Raw genomic sequence first — 24,024 nt, forward strand, 5'->3', positions numbered from 1 at the left:
ACACTGTATATGGGTACTGTGCTGTGCTCCAACTCTTACACTCTGTGTGTGGGGCGGAGGGGGGTGGTACTAATTACCAAGGGCAGACTTATTGGAGTGGCCCGAATCCGTAACCTGGGCCAAAGGGTCAACGATGACACTGATCTGTCCCAGTGCTTTGCGGCTTCTAAACAATAGTTTATCCATGTTCCTGGGGCCCTGGCAAGCTCTCTACAGCCCTGTTTGTTTAGGATCTCCTGTATATGAGGCTAAGTATATAGCCTTTTTACTTAATTTAGTGGCAGTAATAATGCAGAAACTACTGTTTTCACATGATAACAAAAAGGCTTGATAAATAGGTCCCTAAGAGATTTAATTGTGATTGTTATCTGTCAGCAAAAACTGAGAACACAGTATAAAACGGGCATTTATAACATATACATGTACAGTATTTACAAATAACTTTAAAGTTAGTATTTTAATTATTTGAGTTTAGTTCCATTCAAACAAGGTCTCGCCATTTCTGAAGCAATGACTGTGCTTGGTCTAGAACCTCTGTACAGTATCTGTAGCACCAAATAACACAGGTGGCGCTAAGTGAGTCATCTAGAAGACAGGCAACGTGTACATCTGTGCTAAATTACAGCACAGACAATTACAGCTGAGCTGGCTTTGTATACTTACCCGGTAATAATGTTTGCATCTAATAGGTTTACACATGAAAACCGTTCGCTAATTCATCTTAAGTAGCGCACGTGAAGCCGACAAACACAGCAACACAATACAGGAGAACCAATTTATTTTTATACAGGAGGCTTCTATAATGTAATCAGTCACTGATGTGCTGTCTGGACTTGTGTAGCATATAAAGAAACAGAAAAAGAGAATTTTGAGAATAGATATACAAATTGCACTGGCTGATTGTCCATTGTACTGATCATATGCTTGGTATGACTTATCCAGGCAGTTTCAGCCATAACTATTCAGTGCATGCAGCTTACCTGCAGCCGAGAGTCAATTATTTGTCTGGCAGAAGTGTCAGCTGACCCTTGGCACCAATGGGGGTCAGCTCCTGAATTAGGGTCTCGTGACATGGAAAAAAGCAGATTTAGGCAGTGGCAAACGCAGGATTTCTAGAGGGGGGTTTCCAAATACAATCCACAATATCCCACTCTGCGGAGCATGGAATACAATATTAATATTTAACACTATAGAAGGTCTATAGTATAGGCTGTATCAAACATATTTTATATGGTTAAGATAATGTAAGTGGTCAGGAAAAGGTTAAACATAACATAATAAATAAATACACAAATATAATAGAACCAGTACTGCACTTTCTAAGCACACATTCTCCCACCTCATTGTAAGGCTCCTGTCTCTTCTTCTTGGTAGCTACTCTCTGGTCCAGTGCACTGATTGGTGCCTCAGAAGTAGAAAAAGCTTCTATCCCTAGGCATGTGCAGCAGCTTAAACTGCATGATGTGGCGGCAGCTCTATTTATTGTATTATATACCATTGCAATTGTTGTCATAATTTGAGCCACTTGCCAAGAGGAGAGGGGTTTCCAGGCAACCAGAAACCCCCCCTGCTTTTGCCTATGTTAGGGGTCTATTTTATAAGCCTTGGATGGAGATAAAATGAACGGTGATAAAGTACCAGCCAATCGGCTCCTAACTGTCATTTTTCAAACCCAACCTGTGACATGGCAGTTAGAAGCTGATTGGCTGGTACTTTATCTCCGTCCACTTTATCTCCATCCAAGGCTTAGTAAATAGACCCCTTAGATACAGTTGGGTTCTCTTTATATTATAATTAATCTTTTATGTTTTTTTCTTCTTTGTAATGCCAGACTTTACTGTACTGTTTGCGTAATCACAAAGGAGTATTAAGTGCAGTATTTAAGCCAATTCTAGAAACATAAAAATACATTGCTGATTGCAAGATCTTTTCATGTTTAATTGCATTTAGTCAGAATGTATTATCGCCAAAACTGAAATTTCCAGTGATCTACATGCACATGATAAAGCCAAGAGACAGCACTTCCTGCACACATACTATAGACATATCACAAGTTAGATGATGCAAACTGCCTAAGAGTCACAGCGCCCTCTTCTGGCCATAATATTGATAGCTGCGCATCTAATAAATATTGAGCGAAATTTTAATGGGAACAGACATTTAACTTCTTCCATGGTGCTGGCGTCAGAAGAACTAGTACTGACATAATCGTGACTTCCATTCTCTGTTTATCATTATACTAGCTGGGATACCCGGCGTTGCCCGACTTGAAAACCAGACCCTGAAGTACACCTGCAGCCTTCATTGTTTTATATTGTCCTCACCTATAACTAGGCTTACCATACAAACCCTTTAAAACGGGACGCTCATGGATTACACAGGTTCTGTGACTGATTAAAACCAGCTGAAATGCAGGCTTGAAGTTAGCCAGCCACAGAACCTGTGTACTTGATGATTACTGTCCTGGTTTAAAATGATAGTATGGTAAGCCTACCTACAGATGTAGCTATGATCATCTCACTGCGATGGGGCATGCTGGATGACATGCAAGGCTGGAGACAGGGGCAAATGCAGGATTTCTATAGGGGAGTTTCCAAATGTAATACACAATCTCCCGCTCTGCAGAACATCGGAGCAAGTGGAGGAGTCTGGGGGAGTTTTGGTCCTTTTTATGCACTGGATAGTGTATGAAATACATTCTTAATAATTAACACTACAGATGGTCTATAGTATAGGCTGTACCACGCATAAGTGGTCAGGAAAAGATAAACATCCCATAAATAAATACTTAAACATAATATTATATACTATTTCTATAGTGGTCAAAATGTAAGCAGCTATCTAAGAGGAGGGAGGTTTCTGGGCAAAAGGAACCCCCCCTCCCTCCACCCCACACCCCGTGTTTGCCTATGGGAGCTATCCAGCAATCAGAGTGCAGCATTCTCTACCAGAAAATGAATGACTGACAGCTTGCTGAATGGTGAATGGTTGGAACTATTCAGCTATTAAGAGCCCCATACACTACAACGATATGTCTGAGGCTGAAGTCGGAGGCGATTTCCCTTGAACTCTCCCGGGAGCTTCCCTGAGTGGTTCCATACGATTCCATACGATTTGGTACATTTTGCATGCAATATATCGTATGCGATCCCAGCCAATGCCTGCGGGAACCGACATATCACGAGTGCAGCACTAACGATCTAGGGGAGCCGATCCGACCCTCACGGGGCCACGCATCGGATCGGATACACAGCCAAAATGCCTGATTTCACCCGATATATCGTCCCGAATGCCCGAATTGGGCTGAAATCGTGCATAATCGTTCTGGTGTATGGGGCCCTTTAGAGTGCTGACATTCTCTGTATAGAAGCATGTGAAGACACTGAAGAGGCGGTGCGGGACCGCAGGAGGGGTAAGATAACCCTGTCTTTCTCTAGGTGTCAGGTTCCAGACTCAAATTACTCATTGTTACTCTATTAAAGGGTTGGTTACCTGGTAGGGCAGGACAACTGATAAACATGGGTGCTAAGTTGATGTCCATTAGAAACTACACCAATGGTTAGCCAAGCTTATATGATGGCTGGCTACACCCCATCTGGTGGATGACCACATCCCAAAGAATGGGCCCCTTCAACTGCAATCCCCATTGGGCCCTTTGGCCCCAGTTAGACACTGACCATGAACACCAACCTCATCAGCCTCTAGGTGTCATTTGTAGTATCTGTTATGAGTTGAGGAGGGGATAATGCAGAGTGTTGCATAACCCAGAGCCGGCCCTAACCAATATGATGCCCTAGGCAAGATTTTGGCTGGTGCCCCCTAGCACCACCGCTAGTTCCGCCTCTGACCCTGCACCCTTTTCCCAGCACTATCACCCCCCACCCATAGCAGTCCTTTTTTTATTTTCCTACCCCCTGTAATTTAAATAAGAACAGTGTGCACATTCGGCGCACAGCCCAAAAAGGTATGTGTTTTTGCTGGCAAGGGGCATGGCCACACAATAGTACCCCCAATTCAAATTATTCCACATAGTAGTGCAACGTTATTCACAATTTATAATGCGATAATGTCCTTATTCAAATTACATCACACAGTAGTACCACTTTACCTTATATACGTTACTCCTCACAGTAGTGCCCCTCATTCACATAACATCATACTGAATTGCTCCTTATTCACATTACACCACACCATATTGCTCTTTATTCACATTAGACCACACAGTAGTACCCTTTCTATATGTTACGCCACACAGTAGAGCACCTTATACACATAATGCGACACATTAATAATGCATTTATACACATAATACCACACAGTAATGCCCCTTACACATATGACACACATTATTAATGTCCTTATAAACATAATGCACTTTACACATTATGCCAACCCTTATTAATGCCCTTATACACATAAATTCCCTTACACATATGCCACACATTGTTAATGCCCTTATACACATAATGACACACATAAATTCCCTTACACATATGCCACACATTATTAGTGCCCTTATACACATAATGACACACATAGTGCCCCTTACACATATGTTACACATTATTAATGCCCTTATACATATAATGACACACATAGTTCCTGGCGTGAGTCATCTGGCAGCTCTGCTAACGTCGGGTGCCTATTTTTTATGAAAATGCATCTTGTATGCATTGCTAGGATGCACAAGCAGCTTCTGCTGATTAAAATGTTATGTGGCATGCCTATATACTGTGTGTGACTGTGGCTGTATCTGCATATGAAATGCTACACACTGAATATAGGCATGCCACATATCATTTTAATCAGCAGAAGCTGCTTGTGCCTCTAGTCATACCAGATGCTCTAGGCAATTGCCTAGTTTGCCTATGCCTAGGGCCGGTTCTGGCATAACCCGTAATAAAAGACACAGCCCCAAACTCTGCCCTACAACCGCCTGCATGCACAGCCTTTTCAATGCTCTGCCCTGAATCACCGCTCACCAAGACGCTGGAAGCTCCCCAGTCCCATTCGTGCATGAATATTTATTATACTTTTTATACAGTACAATTTAATTTCTCTCACTGTGACCGCCTTGCAAATAACGCTGGTGCCCCCTACAGCATGTTTTACTGCTCACCCTGCATTATTTATTCTCTAGGAAACCTGTGCTCGAGTGCTGCTGTATCGTGGGGCGAGCAAAGATATCAAGAATCACAGCGGCCAAACCCCCTTCCAGGTTTGTATATGTGTCACCACTCTTATTACATCATTTATGTAGATGACATTAAAAAATATATATATTTTCATTTAGTGTTTATTAGAATGTATACCTGTTTTCATTTGTGCACATCAGTTGTGCTACACTGTAACAAAAAATAAGAATTTACTATTCTATTAATAATTAATTCTATTTCTCGTAGTCCGTAGTGGATGCTGGGAACTCCATAAGGACCATGGGGAATAGACGGGCTCCGCAGGAGACTGGGCACTCTAAAAGAAAGATTAGGTACTATCTGGTGTGCACTGGCTCCTCCCTCTATGCCCCTCCTCCAGACCTCAGTTAAGGAAACTGTGCCCGGAAGAGCTGACACAACAAGGAAAGGATTTGGAATCCAGGGTAAGACTCATACCAGCCATACAAATCATACTGTACAACTTGTGATAACCATACCCAGTTAACAGTATGAACAACAACTGAGCCTCAGTAACAGATGGCTCATAACAATAACCCTTTAGTTAAGCAATAACTATATACATGTATTGCAGAGAGTCCGCACTTGGGACGGGCGCCCAGCATCCACTACGGACTACGAGAAATAGAATTACCGGTGAGTAAATTCTTATTTTCTCTGACGTCCTAGTGGATGCTGGGAACTCCGTAAGGACCATGGGGATTATACCAAAGCTCCCAAACGGGCGGGAGAGTGCGGATGACTCTGCAGCACCGAATGAGCAAAGGCAAGGTCCTCCTCAGCCAGGGTATCAAACTTGTAGAACTTAGCAAATGTGTTTGAACCCGACCAAGTAGCAGCTCGGCAAAGCTGTAAAGCCGAGACCCCTCGGGCAGCCGCCCAAGAAGAGCCCACCTTCCTTGTGGAATGGGCTTTTACTGATTTAGGATGCGGTAACCCTGCCGCAGAATGAGCTTGCTGAATCGTGTTACAGATCCAGCGCGCAATAGTTTGCTTTGAAGCCGGAGCACCCACTTTGTTGGGTGCATGCAGGATAAACAGCGAGTCAGTTTTCCTGACTCCAGCCGTCCTGGCGACATAGATTTTCAAAGCCCTGACTACGTCCAGCAACTTGGAAGCCTCCAAGTCCCGAGTAGCCGCAGGCACCACAATAGGTTGGTTCAAATGAAACTCTGATACCACCTTTGGGAGAAATTGGGGACGAGTCCTCAATTCTGCCCTGTCCATATGGAAGATCAGATACGGGCTTTTACATGACAAAGCCGCCAATTCTGACACACGCCTAGCCGAAGCCAAGGCCAACAGCATGACCTCCTTCCACGTGAGATACTTTAGCTCCACGGTCTTAAGTGGCTCAAACCAGTGTGATTTCAGGAAATCCAACACAATGTTAAGATCCCAAGGTGCCACTGGAGGCACAAAAGGGGGCTGAATATGCAGCACTCCTTTAACAAACGTCTGAACTTCAGGCAGTGAAGCCAGTTCTTTTTGAAAGAAAATAGATAGGGCCGAAATCTGGACCTTTATGGATCCTAATTTTAGGCCCATAGTCACTCCTGACTGTAGGAAGTGCAGGAATCGACCCAGCTGGAATTCCTCTGTAGGGGCCTTCCTGGCCTCACACCAAGCAACATATTTTCGCCATATACGGTGATAATGATTTGCTGTCACGTCTTTCCTAGCCTTTATCAGCGTAGGAATAAACTTCATTCGGAATGCCCTTTTCCGCTAGGATCCGGCGTTCAACCTCCATGCCGTCAAACGCAGCCGCGGTAAGTCTTGGAACTGCTGTAACAGGTCCTGTCTGAGAGGCAGAGGCCATGGGTCCTCTGAGATCATTTCTTGTAGTTCTGGGTACCAAGTTCTTCTTGGCCAATCCGGAACGATGAGTATAGTTCTCACTCCTCTCTTTCTTACTATCCTCAGTACCTTGGGTATGAGAGGAAGAGGAGGGAACACATAAACCGACTGGTACACCCACGGTGTCACTAGTGCATCCACAGCTATCGCCTGAGGGTCCCGTGACCTGGCGCAATATTTTTTTAGCTTTTTGTTGAGGCGGGACGCCATCATGTCCACCTGTGGCAGTTCCCAACGATTTACAATCTGTGTGAAGACTTCTTGATGAACTCCCCACTCTCCCGGGTGGAGGTCGTGCCTGCTGAGGAAGTCTGCTTCCCAGTTGTCCACTCCCGGAATGAACACTGCTGACAGTGCTAGCACGTGATTCTCCGCCCATCAAAGAATCCTTGTGGCTTCTGCCATTGCCATCCTGCTTCTTGTGCCGCCCTGGCGGTTTACATGGGCGACCGCCGTGATGTTGTCTGACTGAATCAGTACAGATTGGTTTTGAAGCAGGGGCTCTGCTTGACTCAGGGCATTGTAGATGGCCCTTAGTTCCAATATATTTATGTGTAGAGAAGTCTCCAGACTTGACCACTGTCCTTGGAAGTTTCTTCCCTGAGTGACTGCCCCCCATCCTCGGAGGCTTGCATCCGTGGTCACCAGGATCCAGTCCTGTATGCCGAACCTGCGTCCCTCGAGAAGATGAGCACTCTGCAGCCACCACAGCAGAGACACCCTGGCCCTTGGGGACAGGGTGATCAACCGATGCATCTGAAGATGCGATCCGGACCATTTGTCCAACAGATCCCACTGAAAGATCCTTGCATGGAACCTGCTGAAGGGAATTGCTTCGTAAGAAGCCACCATCTTTCCCAGGACTCGCGTGCAGTGATGCACCGACACCTGTTTTGGTTTCAGGAGGTCCCTGACCAGAGATGACAATTCCTGGGCCTTCTCTTCCGGGAGAAACACCTTCTTCTGTTCTGTGTCCAGAATCATTCCCAGGAAAAGCAGACGCGTCGTAGGAATCAGCTGCGACTTTGGGATATTCAGAATCCAGCCGTGCTGTTGCAACACTTCCTGAGAGAGTGCTACGCTGACCAACAACTGCTCTTTGGACCTCGCCTTTATGAGGAGATCGTCCAAGTACGGGATAATTATAACTCCCTTTCTTCGAAGGAGTATCATCATTTCGGCCATTACCCTGGTAAATATTCTCGGAGCCGTGGAGAGACCAAACGGCAACGTCTGGAATTGGTAATGACAGTTCTGTACCACAAACCTGAGGTACTCCTGGTGAGGTGGGAAAATGGGGACATGCAAGTTAGCATCCTTGATGTCCAGCAACACCATAAAATCCCCCTCTTCCAGGCTTGCAATAACCGCCCTGAGCGATTCCATTTTGAACTTTAACTTCTTTATATAAGTGTTCAAGGATTTTAAATTCAGGATGGGTCTCACCGAACCGTCCGGTTTCGGTACCACAAACATTGTGGAATAGTAACCCCTGCCCTGTTGAAGGAGGGGGACGTTGATTATCACCTGCTGGAGGTACAGCTTGTGAATTGCCGCCAGTACTACCTCCCTTTCCCTGGGAGCAGCTGGCAAGGCTGATTTGAGGTAACGGCGAGGGGGAGTCGCCTCGAACTCCAGCTTGTATCCCTGAGATACAATTTGTACAGCCCATAGATCCACTTGTGAGCGAACCCACTGGTTGCTGAAGTTTCGGAGACGCGCCCCCACCGCACCTGGCTCCGCCTGTGGAGCCCCAACGTCATGCGGTGGACTTAGTGGAAGCAGGGGAGGATTTTTGATCCTGGGAACTGGCTGCCTGGTGCAGCTTCTTTCCTCTACCCTTGCCTCTGGCCAGAAAGGATGCTCCTGTGACCCGCTTGCCTTTCTGAGGCTGAAAGGACTGCATTTGATAATATGGTGCTTTCTTAGGCTGTGAGGGAACCTGAGGTAAAAAAGTCGACTTCCCAGCAGTTGCTGTGGATACGAGGTCCGAGAGACCGTCCCCAAATAATTCCTCACCCTTATAAGGCAAAACCTCCATATGTTTTTTAGAATCAGCATCACCTGTCCACTGCCGAGTCCATAATACTCTCCTGGCAGAAATGGACATTGCATTAATTCTAGATGCCAGCAGGCAAATGTCCCTCTGTGCATCCCGCATATATAAGACGACGTCTTTTATATGTTCGATGGTTAGCAAAATAGTATCCCTGTTGAGGGAATCAATGTTGTCTGACAGGGTATCAGTCCATGCTGCTGCAGCACTACACATCCAGGCTGAAGCAATAGCAGGTCTCAGTAGAGTACCAGAGTGTGTATACACAGACTTCAGGATAGCTTCCTGCTTTCTATCCGCAGGATCCTTTAGGGCGGCCGTATCCTGAGACGGCAGTGCCACCCTTTTAGATAAGCGTGTTAGCGCCTTGTCCACCCTAGGGGATGTTTCCCAACGTAACCTATCCGTTGGCGGGAAAGGGTACGCCATCAGTAACCTCTTAGAAATCACTAGTTTCTTATCAGGGGAACTCCACGCTTCTTCACACAAATCATTTAATTCATCAGATGGGGGAAAAGTCACTGGCTGCTTTTTCTCCCCAAACATAATACCCCTTTTGGTGGTAACCGGGTTAATATCAGAAATGTGCAATACATCTTTCATTGCAGTAATCATGCATCGGATGGCTTTTGTAGACTGTACATTTGTCTCATCCTCATCTACACTGGAGTCAGACTCCGTGTCGACATCTGTGTCTACCATCAGAGCTAGCGGGCGTTTATGAGCCCCTGACGGCTTCTGAGTCGCCTGGGCAGGCGCGGGCTGAGACCCTGGCTGTCCCAAGGCTGCTGCGTCATCGAACCTTTTATGTAAGAAGTTGACATTGTCGGTTAAGACCTTCCACATATCCATCCAATCAGGTGTCGGCCCCGTCGGAGGTGACACCACATGTATCTGCCCCTGCTTTGCCTCCACGTAACCCTCCTCATCAAACATGTCGACACAGCCGTACCGACACACCGCACACACACAGGGAATGCTCAGACTGAGGACAGGACCCCACAAAGTCCTTTGGGGAGACAGAGAGAGAGTAGCCCAGCACACACCACAGCGCTATATAACACAGGGATTTACACTGCTAATAAGTGATTATCCCAATAGCTGCTTGTTTGTATCTATTTTGCGCCTAAATTTATGTGCCCCCCCTCTCTTTTTAACCCGTCTTGTACCTGGATACTGCAGGGGAGAGCCTGGGGAGCGTGCTTCCAGCGGAGCTGTGAAGGGAAAATGGCGCTGGTGTGCTGAGGAAGAAGGCCCCGCCCGCTCAGCGGCGGGCTTCTGTCCCGCGTTTTCTTTAACTTAATGGCGGTTTTTTTTACACATATACAGTTAACTGACTGTACTATGTGTATATTTAGCCAAAAGGTAATATAATTGCTGCCCAGGGCGCCCCCCCCCCCCCCAGCGCCCTGCACCCTACAGTGACCGGAGTGTGTGGTGTGCTGTGGGAGCAATGGCGCACAGCTGCAGTGCTGTGCGCTACCTTAATGAAGACCGGAGTCTTCAGCCGCCGATTTCATCTTCTTCTTCTGTCTTCTGGCTCTGCAAGGGGGACGGCGGCGCGGCTCCGGGAACGGACGATCGAGGTCAGGCCCTGTGTTCGAACCCTCTGGAGCTATTGGTGTCCAGTAGCCTAAGAAGCACAAGCTAGCTGCACGCAGGTAGGTTTGCTTCTCTCCCCTCAGTCCCACGTAGCAGTGAGTCTGTTGCCAGCAGATCTCACTGAAAATAAAAAACCTAACAAATACTTTCTTTCTAGCAAGCTCAGGAGAGCCCACTAGGAGCACCCAGCTCTGGCCGGGCACAGATTCTAACTGAGGTCTGGAGGAGGGGCATAGAGGGAGGAGCCAGTGCACACCAGATAGTACCTAATCTTTCTTTTAGAGTGCCCAGTCTCCTGCGGAGCCCGTCTATTCCCCATGGTCCTTACGGAGTTCCCAGCATCCACTAGGACGTCAGAGAAAATAGGATTTTGGTACTTACCGATAAATCCTTTTCTCCTAGTCCGTAGAGGATGCTGGGGACTCCAAAAGGACCATGGGGTATAGATGGGATCCGCAGGAGCTTGGGTACACTGAAAAGACTTAATCTGGGTGTGAACTGGCTCCTCCCTCTATGCCCCTCCTCCAGACCTCAGTTATAGGAACAGTGCCCAGGAGAGACGGACATTTCGAGGAAAGATTTTTGTTTAAACTAAGGGCTACCAACATACCAGCCCACACCACAAACATACCGTACAACCAGAGTAACATTAAACCAGATAACAGTAAGAATTAACAACAGCAACAAGCTGAAACAAGAAATACACAACCCGTGTATAACTATAAACTAATTTAACTAGCAAGAAAACACTGCAAGTAACAGTCCGCACTGGGATGGGCGCCCAGCATCCTCTACGGACTAGGAGAAAAGGATTTATCGGTAAGTACCAAAATCCTATTTTCTCTTACGTCCTAGAGGATACTTGGGACTCCAAAAGGACCATGGGGTTTATACCAAAGCTCCAGAATGGGCGGGAGAGTGCGGACGACTCTGCAGCACCGACTGAGCAAACGCAAGGTCCTCATCAGCCAGGGTATCAAACTTATAGAACTTAGGAAAAGTGTTTGAACCCGACCAAGTAGCTGCTCGGCAAAGCTGTAACGCTGAGACGCCTCGGGCAGCCGCCCAAGATGAGCCCACTTTTCTGGTAGAATGGGCTTTTACTGACTTCGGCACCGGTTGTCCGGCCGAAGAATGAGCCTGCTGAATCGTACTACAAATACAGCGTGCAATAGTCTGTTTTGAAGCAGGATGACCAATTTTGTTGGAAGCATACAAGACAAAAAGCGCCTCAGTTTTTCTGGCAACAGCTGTCCTAGTGACGTAGATCTTCAACGCTCTTACAACATCCAGAGATTTTGGAATCGCCACAGCCTCCGTAGCCACCGGGACCACAATAGGTTGGTTAATGTGAAATGAAGAAACCACCTTCGGCAGAAATTGTTGACGAGTCCTCAATTATGCCCTATCCGAATGAAAAATCAAGTACGGGCTCTTATGAGATAAGGCCGCCAACTCTGACACCTGCCTGGCAGACGCCAGCGCCAACAGCATAACTACCTTCCAAGTGAGAAATTTTAATTCAACCTTACGCAAAGGTTCAAACCAGGAAGACATGAGAAACCGTAAGACCACATCCAGCTCCCATGGAGCTACAGGAGGCACAAACGGAGGATTGATATGCATTACTCCTTTCACAAAAGTCTGAACCTCTGGGAGGATAGCTAATTCTTTTTGAAAGAAAATAGACAAAGCCGAAATCTGCACTTTGATGGAACCTAATTTCAGGCCTGCGTCTACTCCCGCCTGTAAAAAGTGGAGAAAGCGCCCCAAGTGAAAATCTTCCGCAGCAGCCATTTTAGACTCACACCAGGAAACATACTTTCTCCAAATACAGTGATAATGTTTCGCCGTAACCTCCTTCCTAGCCTTAATGAGAGTTGGAATGACCTCCCTGGGGATACCCTTACGAGCTAAGATCTGGCGCTCAACCTCCATGCCGTCAAACGCAGCCGCGGTAAGTCTGGAATCGCGCATGGACCCTGCAACAACAGGTCCTCTCTTAGAGGAAGCGGCCAAGGATCTTCCACCAGTAATTCTTGAAGATCCGGGTACCAGGCCCTTCTTGGCTAATCTGGAACGATGAGAATCGCCTGAACCCTTGCTCGTGGAATGATCCCCAGTACCTTTGGAATGAGAGGAAGTGGAGGGAACGCATACACCGACTGGAACACCCACGGAGACACCAGGGCGTCCACTGCACTGGCTTGGGGGTCCCTTGACCTGGAACAATACCTCGGGAGCTTCTTGTTGAGACGAGACGCCATCATGTCGATCAACGGAATTCCCCAACATTTTGTCACCTCTGCAAATACCTCTTGGTGAAGAGCCCACTCTCCCGGATGGAGATCGTGTCTGCTGAGGAAATCTGCTTCCCAGTTGTCCACTCCCGGTAGGAAGACTGCTGACAGGGCGCTCACGTGTTGTTCCGCCCAGCGAAGGATTCTTGTGGCCTCCGCCATTGCCGCTCTGCTCCTTGTTCCGCCTTGACGGTTTATATGTGCCACCGCTGTGATATTGTCTGACTGTACCAGGACAGGTCGACCCTGGAGAAGGCTTCTTGCTTGCAGCAGGCCGTTGTAAGTGGCTCTTAACTCGAGAACATTTATGTGGAGACAAGCTTCCTGGAGCGACCATCTCCCCTGGAAGTTCCTTCCTTGGGTGACTGCGCCCCAGCCCCGGAGAGTTGCATCTGTTGTCAGAAGTACCCAATCCTGGATACCGAACCGGCGTCCCCCTAGGAGGGGAGGACTTTGTAGCCACCACAGGAGAGAAATTCTGGCTCTGGGAGATAGACTTATCTTCCGGTGCATGTGCAGGTGAGACCCGGACCATTTGCTCAGCAAGTCCCACTGAAACACCCGGGCATGAAACCTGCCAAATGGAATGGCTTCGTACGCCGCAACCATTTTCCCCAGAACCCGAGTACAGTGATGGATCGACACACTCGTCGGCCTCAGAAGTTCCCTGACCATCGTCTGCAGTTCCAGAGCTTTTTCTTCTGGAAGAAATACTTTCTGTAAATCCGTGTCCAGAATCATGCCCAGAAAAGGCAGCCGAGTGGTCGGAATCAACTGAGATTTTGGCAAATTGAGTACTCAACCGTGCTGTCGCAGAACCGACAGTGACAAATTTACACTTCTCAGCAACCGTTCCTTGGACCTCGCCTTTATCAGGAGATTGTCCAAGTACGGGATAATTGTAACCCCTTGTTTGCGAAGGAGAACCATAATTTCCGCCATGACTTTGGTGAAAATCCTCGGAGCCGTGGAAAGCCCAAACGGCAACGTCTGAAATTGGTAATGAGAATCCTGTATCGCAAACCTGAGGAAGGCCTGATGTGAAGGACATATCGGGACATGTAAGTAGGCATCCTTTATGTCGACTGATGCCATAAAATCCCCCCCTTCCAGGCTGGCAATTACCGCTCGAAGAGATTCCATCTTGAACTTGAAAACTTTTAAGTATGGATTGAGGGATTTTAGATTTAGAATTGGTCTGACCGAACCGTCCGGTTTCGGCACAACAAAGAGGCTCGAGTAGAACCCCTCCCCCCATTGGGACGAGGAAACGGGAACAATGACCCTCTGTAAACACAATTTTTGTATCGCTGCCAGTACCACCTCCCTGTCCGGAAGAGCTACTGGTAACGCCGAAATGAAGAACCGGTGAGGGGGTATCTCCCGAAACTCCATCTTATATCCCTGAGACACAATCTCTAGGACCCAAGGATCCAGGTCTGATTGAATCCAGACCTGACTGAATATTTGTAGACGGCCCCCCACCGGTCCGGACTCCCCCAGGGAAGCCCCAACGTCATGCGGTGGACTTGGTAGAAGCAGGGGAGGACTTTTGGTCCTGGGCGCCTGACACTGCAGGTGGTTTCCTTCCTCTTCCTCTACCTTTTGAAGCGAGGAAGGACGAACCTTTTCCACGCCTGTATTTATTGTGACGAAAGGACTGCATCTGCTGATGTGGTGCCTTTTACTGTTGTGTGGGAACATAAGGAAGAAAAGAGGACTTACCCGCAGTCGCGGTCGAGACCAGGTCAGCCAAGCCGTCCCCAAACAAGACAGTACCTTTGAAGGGTAACGCTTCCATAGCTCTCTTGGAGTCGGCATCAGCATTCCATTGATGGATCCACAACGCCCTCCTGGCTGATATCGACATGGCATTGGCTCTTGATCCCAAGAGACAGACATCCCTCGCCGCATCCTTCAGGTAATCTGCAGCGTCCTTGATATAACCAAAAGTCAAAAGAACATTATCTTTATCAAGGGTATCCATATCATTAGCTAAATTCTCAGCCCATTTAGCAATAGCACTACTCACCCATACCGACGCCACAGCAGGTCTGAGCAATGCACCCGAATTAGCGAAAATGGACTTCAGAGACGTCTCCAGCTTGCGATCCGTCGGTTCTTTGAGAGCTGTCGTGTCAGGAGACGGAAGCGCCACTTTCTTAGACAAGCGAGATAGAGCTGTCAACATTTGGAGACGCCTCCCATTTTTCCCTGTCATCAGAGGGGAACGGATATGCCATATAAATCCTCTTGGGAATCTGCCACCTCTTAGCCGGCGACTTCCAAGCCTTTTCACAAAGAGTATTCATTTCATGAGAGGGGGGAAACTTCACCTTAGGTTTTTTCCCTTAAACAAGCAAATCCTTGTTTCCTGTACCGCAGGTTCATCAGAAATGTGTAAAACATCTTTTATAACCACAATCATGTACTGAATACTCTTAACTAATCGTGGATGTAAAGCAGCCTCAGTGAAATCGACCTCGGAATCAGAGTCCGTGTCGGTATCCGTATCTACCACTTGAGTAAATGGCTGCTTTTGCGACCCAGATGGGGTCTGTACCTGAGACAAAGCCTCTTCCATGGACTTTTTCCACAACTGTGTCTGTGACTCAGACTTGTCCAACCTCTTTGATAAAGAAGCTACATTCGAATTTATCGTACTGAGCAATGAGAGTAAATCAGGTGTCGGCTGCGTCGACAGTCCCAAATCTAGCCCCGCTTCCGCTCCCCCAATAACCTCCTCTGGTGAATAACATTCAGCCTCAGACATGCCGACACGTAGTACCGACACACAGATACACACAGAACGTCCCAGCTAGGTGACAGGCCGACAATGAAGCCCAGATAGAGGACACAGAGGGAGTATGCCAGCTCACACCCCAGCGCCCATATATCCCGACAGAAGATATATGTACCCAGCGCTGCTTAATATATAATGATAAGAAGCACCACACTGCGGCCCCCCCCCCTTCTGAATATCTCCCCGTTCTTGTGAGAGGAATGTGGAGGTCCCGGCAGCGTCTCATTCAGCCGCGTGTTGAAGGAGAAGGTGGCGCCTGTGAGCCGCGGGACGAAGCTCTGCCCCCTTCCCGGCGTGCTTCGGCCCGCCAAATTTTAAAATGAAAAAGATGCCGGCGGGGGTTTAAGAAACGGTGCCGAGGCACCGAAAGCCTTCTGCCGGTCCCCGACCTCAATAACATGCTGCCCAGGGCGCCCCCAGCGCCCTGCACCCTGTAACTACCGTTGGTGATGTGTGTGGGAGCTGTGCTGTACCTTCCGTTACTGAAGTCTTCTGCCGTCCTGAAGTCTTCTGATCTTCTCATATTCACCCGACTTCTTTCTTCTGGCTTCTGTGAGGAGGTGACGGCGCGGCTCCGGGAACAAGCAGCTAGGCGCACCAAGTGATCGAACCCTCTGGAGCTAATGGTGTCCAGTAGCCGAGAAGCAGAGCCCTTAACTAAGAAGAAGTAGGTCCTGCTTCTCTCCCCTCACTCCCACGCTGCAGGGAGCCTGTAGCCAGCAGGACTCCCTGAAAATAAAAAACCTAACAAAAGTCTTTCCAGAGAAACTCAGGAGAGCTCCCCTGTGAGTGTCCAGTCAGTCCTGGGCACAAAGTCTAACTGAGGTCTGGAGGAGGGGCATAGAGGGAGGAGCCAGTTCACACCCAGTCAAAGTCTTTTAGTGTGCCCATGTCTCCTGCGGATCCCGTCTATACCCCATGGTCCATTTGGAGTCCCCAGCATCCTCTAGGACGTAAGAGAAATGATGTTTTGTGCCATGAGAAGAGACTTTGGGGAAGATGTATCAAAGCTTGGATAGAAATAAGGCGAAGAGAGATAAAGTACCAACCAAACAGCTCCTACCTGTCATTTTTTTCAAACACAGCCTGCAACATGGTAGTTAGGAGATGATTGGTTGGTACTTTATCTTTCTTCACTTTATCTGTTTTTGATACATTTTTCCCTTTTAGAATTCATTCCCGTTTAAAACTCTAAGGGGTCAATGTACTAAGCCTTGGAGAGAGATAATGTGGAGAGATATAAAGTACCAGCCAATCATGTTTCAAACCCAGCCTGTGACAGTGACAGTTAGTAGCTGATTGGCTGGTACTTTATCGCCGTCCACTTTATCTCTCTCCAAGTCTTAGTACACAGACCCCCTAAGTCTGAATAAATAATATTTTGTTTATTATGTCCGCACATTGGAATCACTCAGGGGTAGATGTATTATCCAGGCACTAATCGTGCCGGTGTTTCTCTTCCTGTGTCGCCTCTTTACCGAGGCAAAGCAGGCAGCACTAGCAATGTGATGTATTAACACAGGCCTGACCAACCTGTGGCTCTCCAGCTGTTGTGAAACTACACATCCCAGCATTCCCCAAATAGCAAAACTGTAGTAGGGCATGCTGGGACATGTAGTTTCACAAAAGATGGCGAGCAACAGGTTGGCTATTAACTTCTCGTTTGCTGGAGTGGACGAGTGAAAACTCCCCCCTCCTGCGATCCCTGTCAGTCCCCCACAGTGCATCAGCCTAGTGCTGAAGCTCTGTGTCTCCCCGCCTGGCCGGCTCACTGGGCATGTGCAAGATCTCTCGTGAGATCTTCTGTGCAGCCCAGAGCCAGACGAGGCCGCATCCAGGGACAGTGCTGAGGAGATCTGAGGAGACACGGCTCTGACAGAATGTGTTATATACTGTAAATACATTATGTATAGACTATGCTACTACCAATCACAGTAACGTTTACACCACAGTAAAGTTTACATTCATTCCTTCTATGCCAATCATATTCAATCTCATTTTATGGCATAATAAAAAAGGTTTAGTAACAGAAGGAGAAACGTTTATGGTTATTTCCCAGACCGGCCCTTTGTATTTCTAAGAATCTAATATGGCTTTTAGCTTCCCTATTAAAATTATCTCTAACCACAGTATCACTTTCCGTCTCTGCTACTGTGAAATGTTTCTTGTGTTTATGATATACGGTGCTACAGACACTTTGTGGCGCCCTGTGAATAAAAGTTAATAAAGTTAATAATAAACTGATGTAATCAGCGGAGATTATTTATTACTTCACTTACGGCAGGTACGACCTGCACAGTCCAGACATACACAGAAATCTATCAGCAATTACCATGAAAGCATGTGTTTGGATTCTGTCGGTTACTGTACACCTAAACAGAACTGTTTGGAATGGTACAGTCCACAGGGGGATGTGACGTAATATATTGGGGCAGTGGGGGTCATTCCGAGTTGATCGCTCGCTGCCGATTTTCGCAGCGCAGCGATCAGGTAAAAAAACTGCATTTCTGCGCATGCCCCGCAATGTGCACGCGCAACGTACGTATGCAAAGCTCTTTGTGGTTGTGCTCAGGTTCTAGCAAAGTTTTCCTTCGCACTGGCGGCCGCAAGAAGATTGACAGGAAAGGGGCTTTTCTGGGTGTCAACTGACCGTTTTCAGGGGTGTTTGCAAAAACACAGGCGTGTCTGGGCATTCGCTGGGCGGGTGTATGACGTCAACTCCGGACACGAATAGGCTGAAGTGATCGCAAGCGCTGAGTAGGTTCAGAGCTACTCAGAAACTGCACAAACTGTTTTTGCAGAGCTCGGCTGCACAAGCGTTCGCACTTCTGCTAAGCTAAAATACACTCCCCAGAGGGCGGCGGCATAGCGTTTGCACGGCTGCTAAAACTAGCTAGCGAGCGATCAACTCGGAATGACCCCCAGTGTCCTTGTGTATCAGGTGTGGCCTATGACAGTGGGTGCATCATATTCAATGTTTTACTTATAGCAGCTATGTTTATCATCAACATTACCGTCATTTAAAAGGTGCCACAAAGTTCTGCAGCGCGAATACCGAGAATTAGAACAAGGATTGAGAGGCTGATAGAGAAGGTGCAGGTGGGAGTAAGAGCTTGCAATCTAATACAACCTACGTTAATAAGTACTCTCCAATGTGGGCAAGTAACTGGTACCAAATGGCGAAGACACAGTAGGCAGCTATTAGGAATTATTTTGGTATGTTGCATATAAATCTGGAATGCACATTACTACTATGGTATTTTTTAGTATTGGGTATATTTATTATTAATCTGTAATAAGAAGTCATGTATTACCTGGATGTATAAAAAAAAACACATGTAGGGTTGATTGGAACCTGTCCCTGCTATGTGTAAAAGTAAAGTGATCGCTATTTCCGTCACTTTACTTCTGGGTTTGGACCTTGTTGTTCTACTGTGCATATGCTGCCATCAGATCAAACACGTGTGAGCGCCCATTGCAGGGGACGGAGCCTACAGATCCCTCTCCTGGTGAATTTTGTAAAGTGTAGCCCATTGGCTGCAAAGGCTAAGGGCATGTGAAGATGACGTTAGCTACTGGGAACACATTCCGGACCATGTTGAAGTCGGCCGAGTAGAAATCTCTGGTGGTTGCTTTTGAGATTGAAAACGTGATGGATATGTTCTGCGTTCCCCCATATACTGTATATTCAGGAGGTACTTAACATTTGCCCCCTGGAAACACCCGTTATTATCCTGCAGATATATTTGATGACTATCCCCTCAGGCATACATATGCCCAGTCTTGCAGCAGGAGAGATGGTGAGTACAGGACTAAAGCTATTAGTCTGCAGGAGGCCTGACGGACTACAAGATTAATTACACTTTGCCTAAATGAAGGGTTGTTGCTAGAATCGCTCAGGCCCTGTCTGTCTGACCAGCAAATCCTGCAACTTAGATTGTTCCCAGGAGATACTTAACATTCACTTCCCATGTTCATTACCAACCAGGGTTTGTTTTGTATATTTAGTTTTTAATTTCCTTTCCTCCGCCGCTGGCTATAGTGTTGCGCATAATTTAGAATTATTTGTCACAATTCATTGCACGGCCTCATTCCACAAAGCTATCACTATGCCAGAAGACGGTTTGCAAATAGCCATTTACTGCATTTTCTTATCTGCTTGACTATTTCCCAATCTTTCTCTCTCTCTCTCTCTCTCTCTCTCTCTCCATTATGATCTCCTCCATCTGTCTTCCTTCACCCAAACATTTCCTTTATTTAAATCAGCTTTCCTATCTCGCCCGCAGGTAGCTGTTATTTCAGGAAACTTTGAACTGGGGGAGTTGATAAAAAGTCACAGAGATACTGATGTTGGTGAGTAAATATATCTAAAGGTGGGTACACACTATTAGATATATCTGCAGATCAATTGATCTGCAGATATATCTATGTACGGATCGGGCAGTGTGCTGTGCATACACACAGCCCGATCCGTCGGGGGACTGACGTCATGAACTGGGCGGGCGCTCGCGCCCGCCCAGTTCACCTGTCAATCACCGCCGGCCGCCGCAGCATGTGTACGGGCGGTCGGCCGACCGCCCGTACACACACAGCGACGGGCCAATATATCGTTAGATATATTGGCTGTCGGCTGTGCTGCGCGGCCGACGCGATACGTCTGTGAACGACGGAGTTCACAGACGTATCGCTCGTACACACTGGCCGACGGTCCCGCGATGTATCGGCCGTTCAAGAGAACGGCCATTACATCGCCCAGTGTGTACGGGCCTTAAGTCAGAGGTTCTGCGGTCCTCAAGACACCCCCAATGGTCCAGGTTTTAAGTATATCCATTCTTTGATACAGGTGACTTAATTAGTACCAAAGTCAACTTGATTTAACCATCTGTGCTGAGCCATGGACATACCTAAACCTGGACTGTTGGAGTGCCTCTAGGACCGTGTATGAGAACCTGTGATGTAAGTAATGAATATGCACTGGCTGTGTATCCCCTGTAAGCACTCATTCACTTGGATGAATAGTGTGTAATAAATACCCCAGTCCGCTGTAAGCACTCTGGACACTCACCCCCTCGGAGTCTGGTGCGCAGTCCCCATACAGATGGTGCCCGAACCCCATACTGCTTCTTACCTTACTTCCTACTGTCTGGCAGAGTGGACCGACATGGGCTCGTGTCTTATTCAGAGAGGGACCAATAATACTTCTGCATGCAGTTTTTGCTCTATCCATTCAGAACACAGCTAAGGGAAGAGTGGGTGAGCGGCGAGCACAAGTTGTATTCACCCATGTTGACAATGGTGGGAGACAAATGGATGGGAAAATAGGTAGGGGATCTTGTTACAAACAATGTATATTAGCACATACCATGGCTCAGCAATGCAGTGATGTTGCTATAGCAGCCAATAAAATGTTTGCTTGCACTTAAAGTGTAGTACAAAACTGATAGCAAGCATCTGATTGGTTGTTATAGACAAGTTTTCTTAAATGTCCCTCTTTGAATGGTAATGGTTACTTTCTGTTATTCGGTGAAAGCAGAAGTTGATCCCTTGCCAACACTTATTCCACAGTGGTGATAGTGATTTTTGGGTATCGGACACAAAAAAAATATATATATAATGTCTGCAATACCACTGGTGGCCACTAAGTGGTGATACATTTGCAAATTATTCTTTAAAAAAACCACTTAACTGACGATTTTTCCATTCAAAAGCGTTAACAACATTGTTTTTTAAAATGCAATTTAATTAATAAAGTTGAAAATGTATTTTTTAAAATATTTAAACATTATATTATGCACATCTGCAGAACGGATCTCCTCATCAAAAATGGGGGGACAGGGTGGGACAGCGCAGTTTCATGAAATCTGACCATGCCAGTTAAGTGGTTTTAAGCGCATATTTAGTAGCATAGGCCAGTTTTGGACTGTACTTTTTTTGAAAGATGTGAATACTGTATAGACTCTTTAGGGGGATATTTTTTCAATTACAAATGAGAATGACAAAATATAAACACCAAGTAGGAAATGTACTACAGAACGAGTTTGGTGGCGTTTTCAAACGGTTGTACAATTGCGGCAGCTTTCACATCCAAACCACCAGATTCATTATTCTGCATTTCGGAGATGGATTGAAACCTGCCAGTTTATTAATGGCTACATTGCCAGCAGTTTGGGCTAAACAATTGGAAAACCCAGAACATCTATGCGGCCAATCAGAAGCAAGGACTCACAATACACTTTTAAGGGAGTGCTGATGATGGAGAAAATTTTTTATTAAGAGAGCAATATTATTTATTAATTAAAGGTGCAATTTTAATCAATTGTTAATTGGTGTTCTCCTGTCACAACTACTTCTGTTATTCTATAGATTTTTTGGCGGTTCTGAAAACTACCGCTTGATAAATTGGAAGTTTTCTATCCTATCCTAGTCATAGGCGTGCGCAGCACATTTTATAAGGGGGTGCACCGTCGGAGGGGTGTGTCTAGCGCTGCCTTTTGGGCATGTCTAGCACCATCTATTGACGGTCGACGCAATATAAAATATCCACCCTTGTACCAATCCTAATAAAGCAGATACATTGTCAGATGTTGTGGTGTGCACCAAACAAACACCCCTGATGGCACTCACTGCAATTACACTGCTCCTCCTCAGCCTGGTCTGGCTCCCCCTCTCTTTCCCCTGCAAGCTGCAGCAGCTTACTTACAAGTCAGTTACTCACTGACAGTCGCAGACTAGTACTGCTGCTGGAAAAACAAGTGACGTGTCAATTCTGCTGCCGTCCGCCTGCCAGTATTGAATTTGTCTTCCTAAGAGGAACGCTGGCTGCATGCTGATCCTCATCAGTGGCTGGCGTTGGCATAGCATAGAAGGAGAGAGGTGGGCATGTGGCGGGTGTGACGGGTGGGCGTGCGAGCAGCATGACGTAATCACATCACGCTGTTTTTGTACATGGAGGTGGAGCTGGGAGTTTGAAAGCCGGTGGCAGTGCACCCTTGATTAACCCAGGCATCCAGTCAGTAATGCAGTCCTGACAGGGTGCAACGCAGAGGGGACAGTAATCAGCCTGCTCAGCGATCACTGCATCAGGCATGTGAGATCGGGGTGCCGGACATTAGGGGGTGCCTGTGCGCACCAGGCACACCCCCTGCGCACACCTATGATCCTAGTGAAAACTCGGAACAGCAATGTGATGGTGGTTCCTAAACTAATATTTTGGTGGGTGTCCATGGGTTTGCCTTTAGTAAATGTGGAAAACCAGCAATTTTGACAAACCACCTTTTAGTAAATTTCCCCCTGTTGCAATTTGTTGCGCAAATGTCAAGATTCTTATGGATCTTAATAATATGAAATACATTTTGTTCTCAGTCCCCTTCCAGGAATCTCCTTCCTATGCTGTCCATCGTAGGGAGGGTGGAAAAGCTCTCTCTGTGCCCCACGTTCTCCTTCGTGCCAACAGTGATAACAGCCTCTCACTGCCCGACTGGATGGTCTTCTCTGCTTCCACTGCCAACACTGTCACTCTGCAGGGACAAAAGGTCTCAGGGGGAACTCTGCGAAGCTCCAGTAGCCCAAGGGGAGCGCGAAGTCGGTCACCTTCACGGAGTAGCCACACAGAGGAGTCCAAGAAACAACCGCGTGGACGTCCCAGGTACTCTCTATTATTAAGTAATATAGCTGCTCCTGGTTAGTAACGGTCTCACACCTTATTACATGCTTTCATAATATGCAATAACACCTCAGTGAGGAGTCATTTGTCCTCATTTCATCCCTCTAAACCGAATTCAAGTGGGAAGGCCGCACATGGAGTTTCAAACAGGCTAATTAGCTGACAAGGCTTGGAGATACCTACAAGTGTGCTTGGGTAGACTTGCTTAGAAACCAGTTTGTATTTCTTTGTCATTTTTTTTTACTGTTAACCTTTGCTGAACTGATGTACAGTATTCTGTAGATACTTTGCTGTCACATTTTTTTTCTACTGTGTATATATGATTTACAGTAACCAGAGAACAACTGTTGAATTATTGCTAATATTTATTATTTCTAGTGATGTGCATCGGACATTTTTCGGGTTTTGTGTTTTGGTTTTGGATTCGGTTCCGCGGCCGTGTTTTGGATTCGGACGCGTTTTGGCAAAACCTCCCTGAAATTTTTTTGTCGGATTCGGGTGTTTTATTTACAAAAAACCCTCAAAAACAGCTTAAATCATAGAATTTGGGGGTCATTTTGATCCCA

General features: G+C 46.8%; 1 protein-coding gene across 3 annotated transcripts in view; it reads left to right on the plus strand.

Annotated features, from left to right (window-relative positions):
• Positions 1-24,024, plus strand: part of SHANK1 (SH3 and multiple ankyrin repeat domains 1) — a 994,257-nt gene that overhangs the window by 531,568 nt on the left and 438,665 nt on the right. For all 3 annotated transcript variants that reach the window (XM_063942588.1, XM_063942586.1, XM_063942587.1), the window contains 3 exons: positions 5,141-5,218; positions 20,082-20,148; positions 23,158-23,440. In XM_063942588.1, coding sequence (XP_063798658.1) covers positions 5,141-5,218; positions 20,082-20,148; positions 23,158-23,440 — 428 coding nt within the window. The remainder of the gene's footprint in view (positions 1-5,140; positions 5,219-20,081; positions 20,149-23,157; positions 23,441-24,024) is intronic.

This window comes from Pseudophryne corroboree, chromosome 10 (genome assembly GCF_028390025.1).
Source record: "Pseudophryne corroboree isolate aPseCor3 chromosome 10, aPseCor3.hap2, whole genome shotgun sequence".
NCBI classification, from domain to species: Eukaryota; Metazoa; Chordata; class Amphibia; order Anura; family Myobatrachidae; genus Pseudophryne; species Pseudophryne corroboree.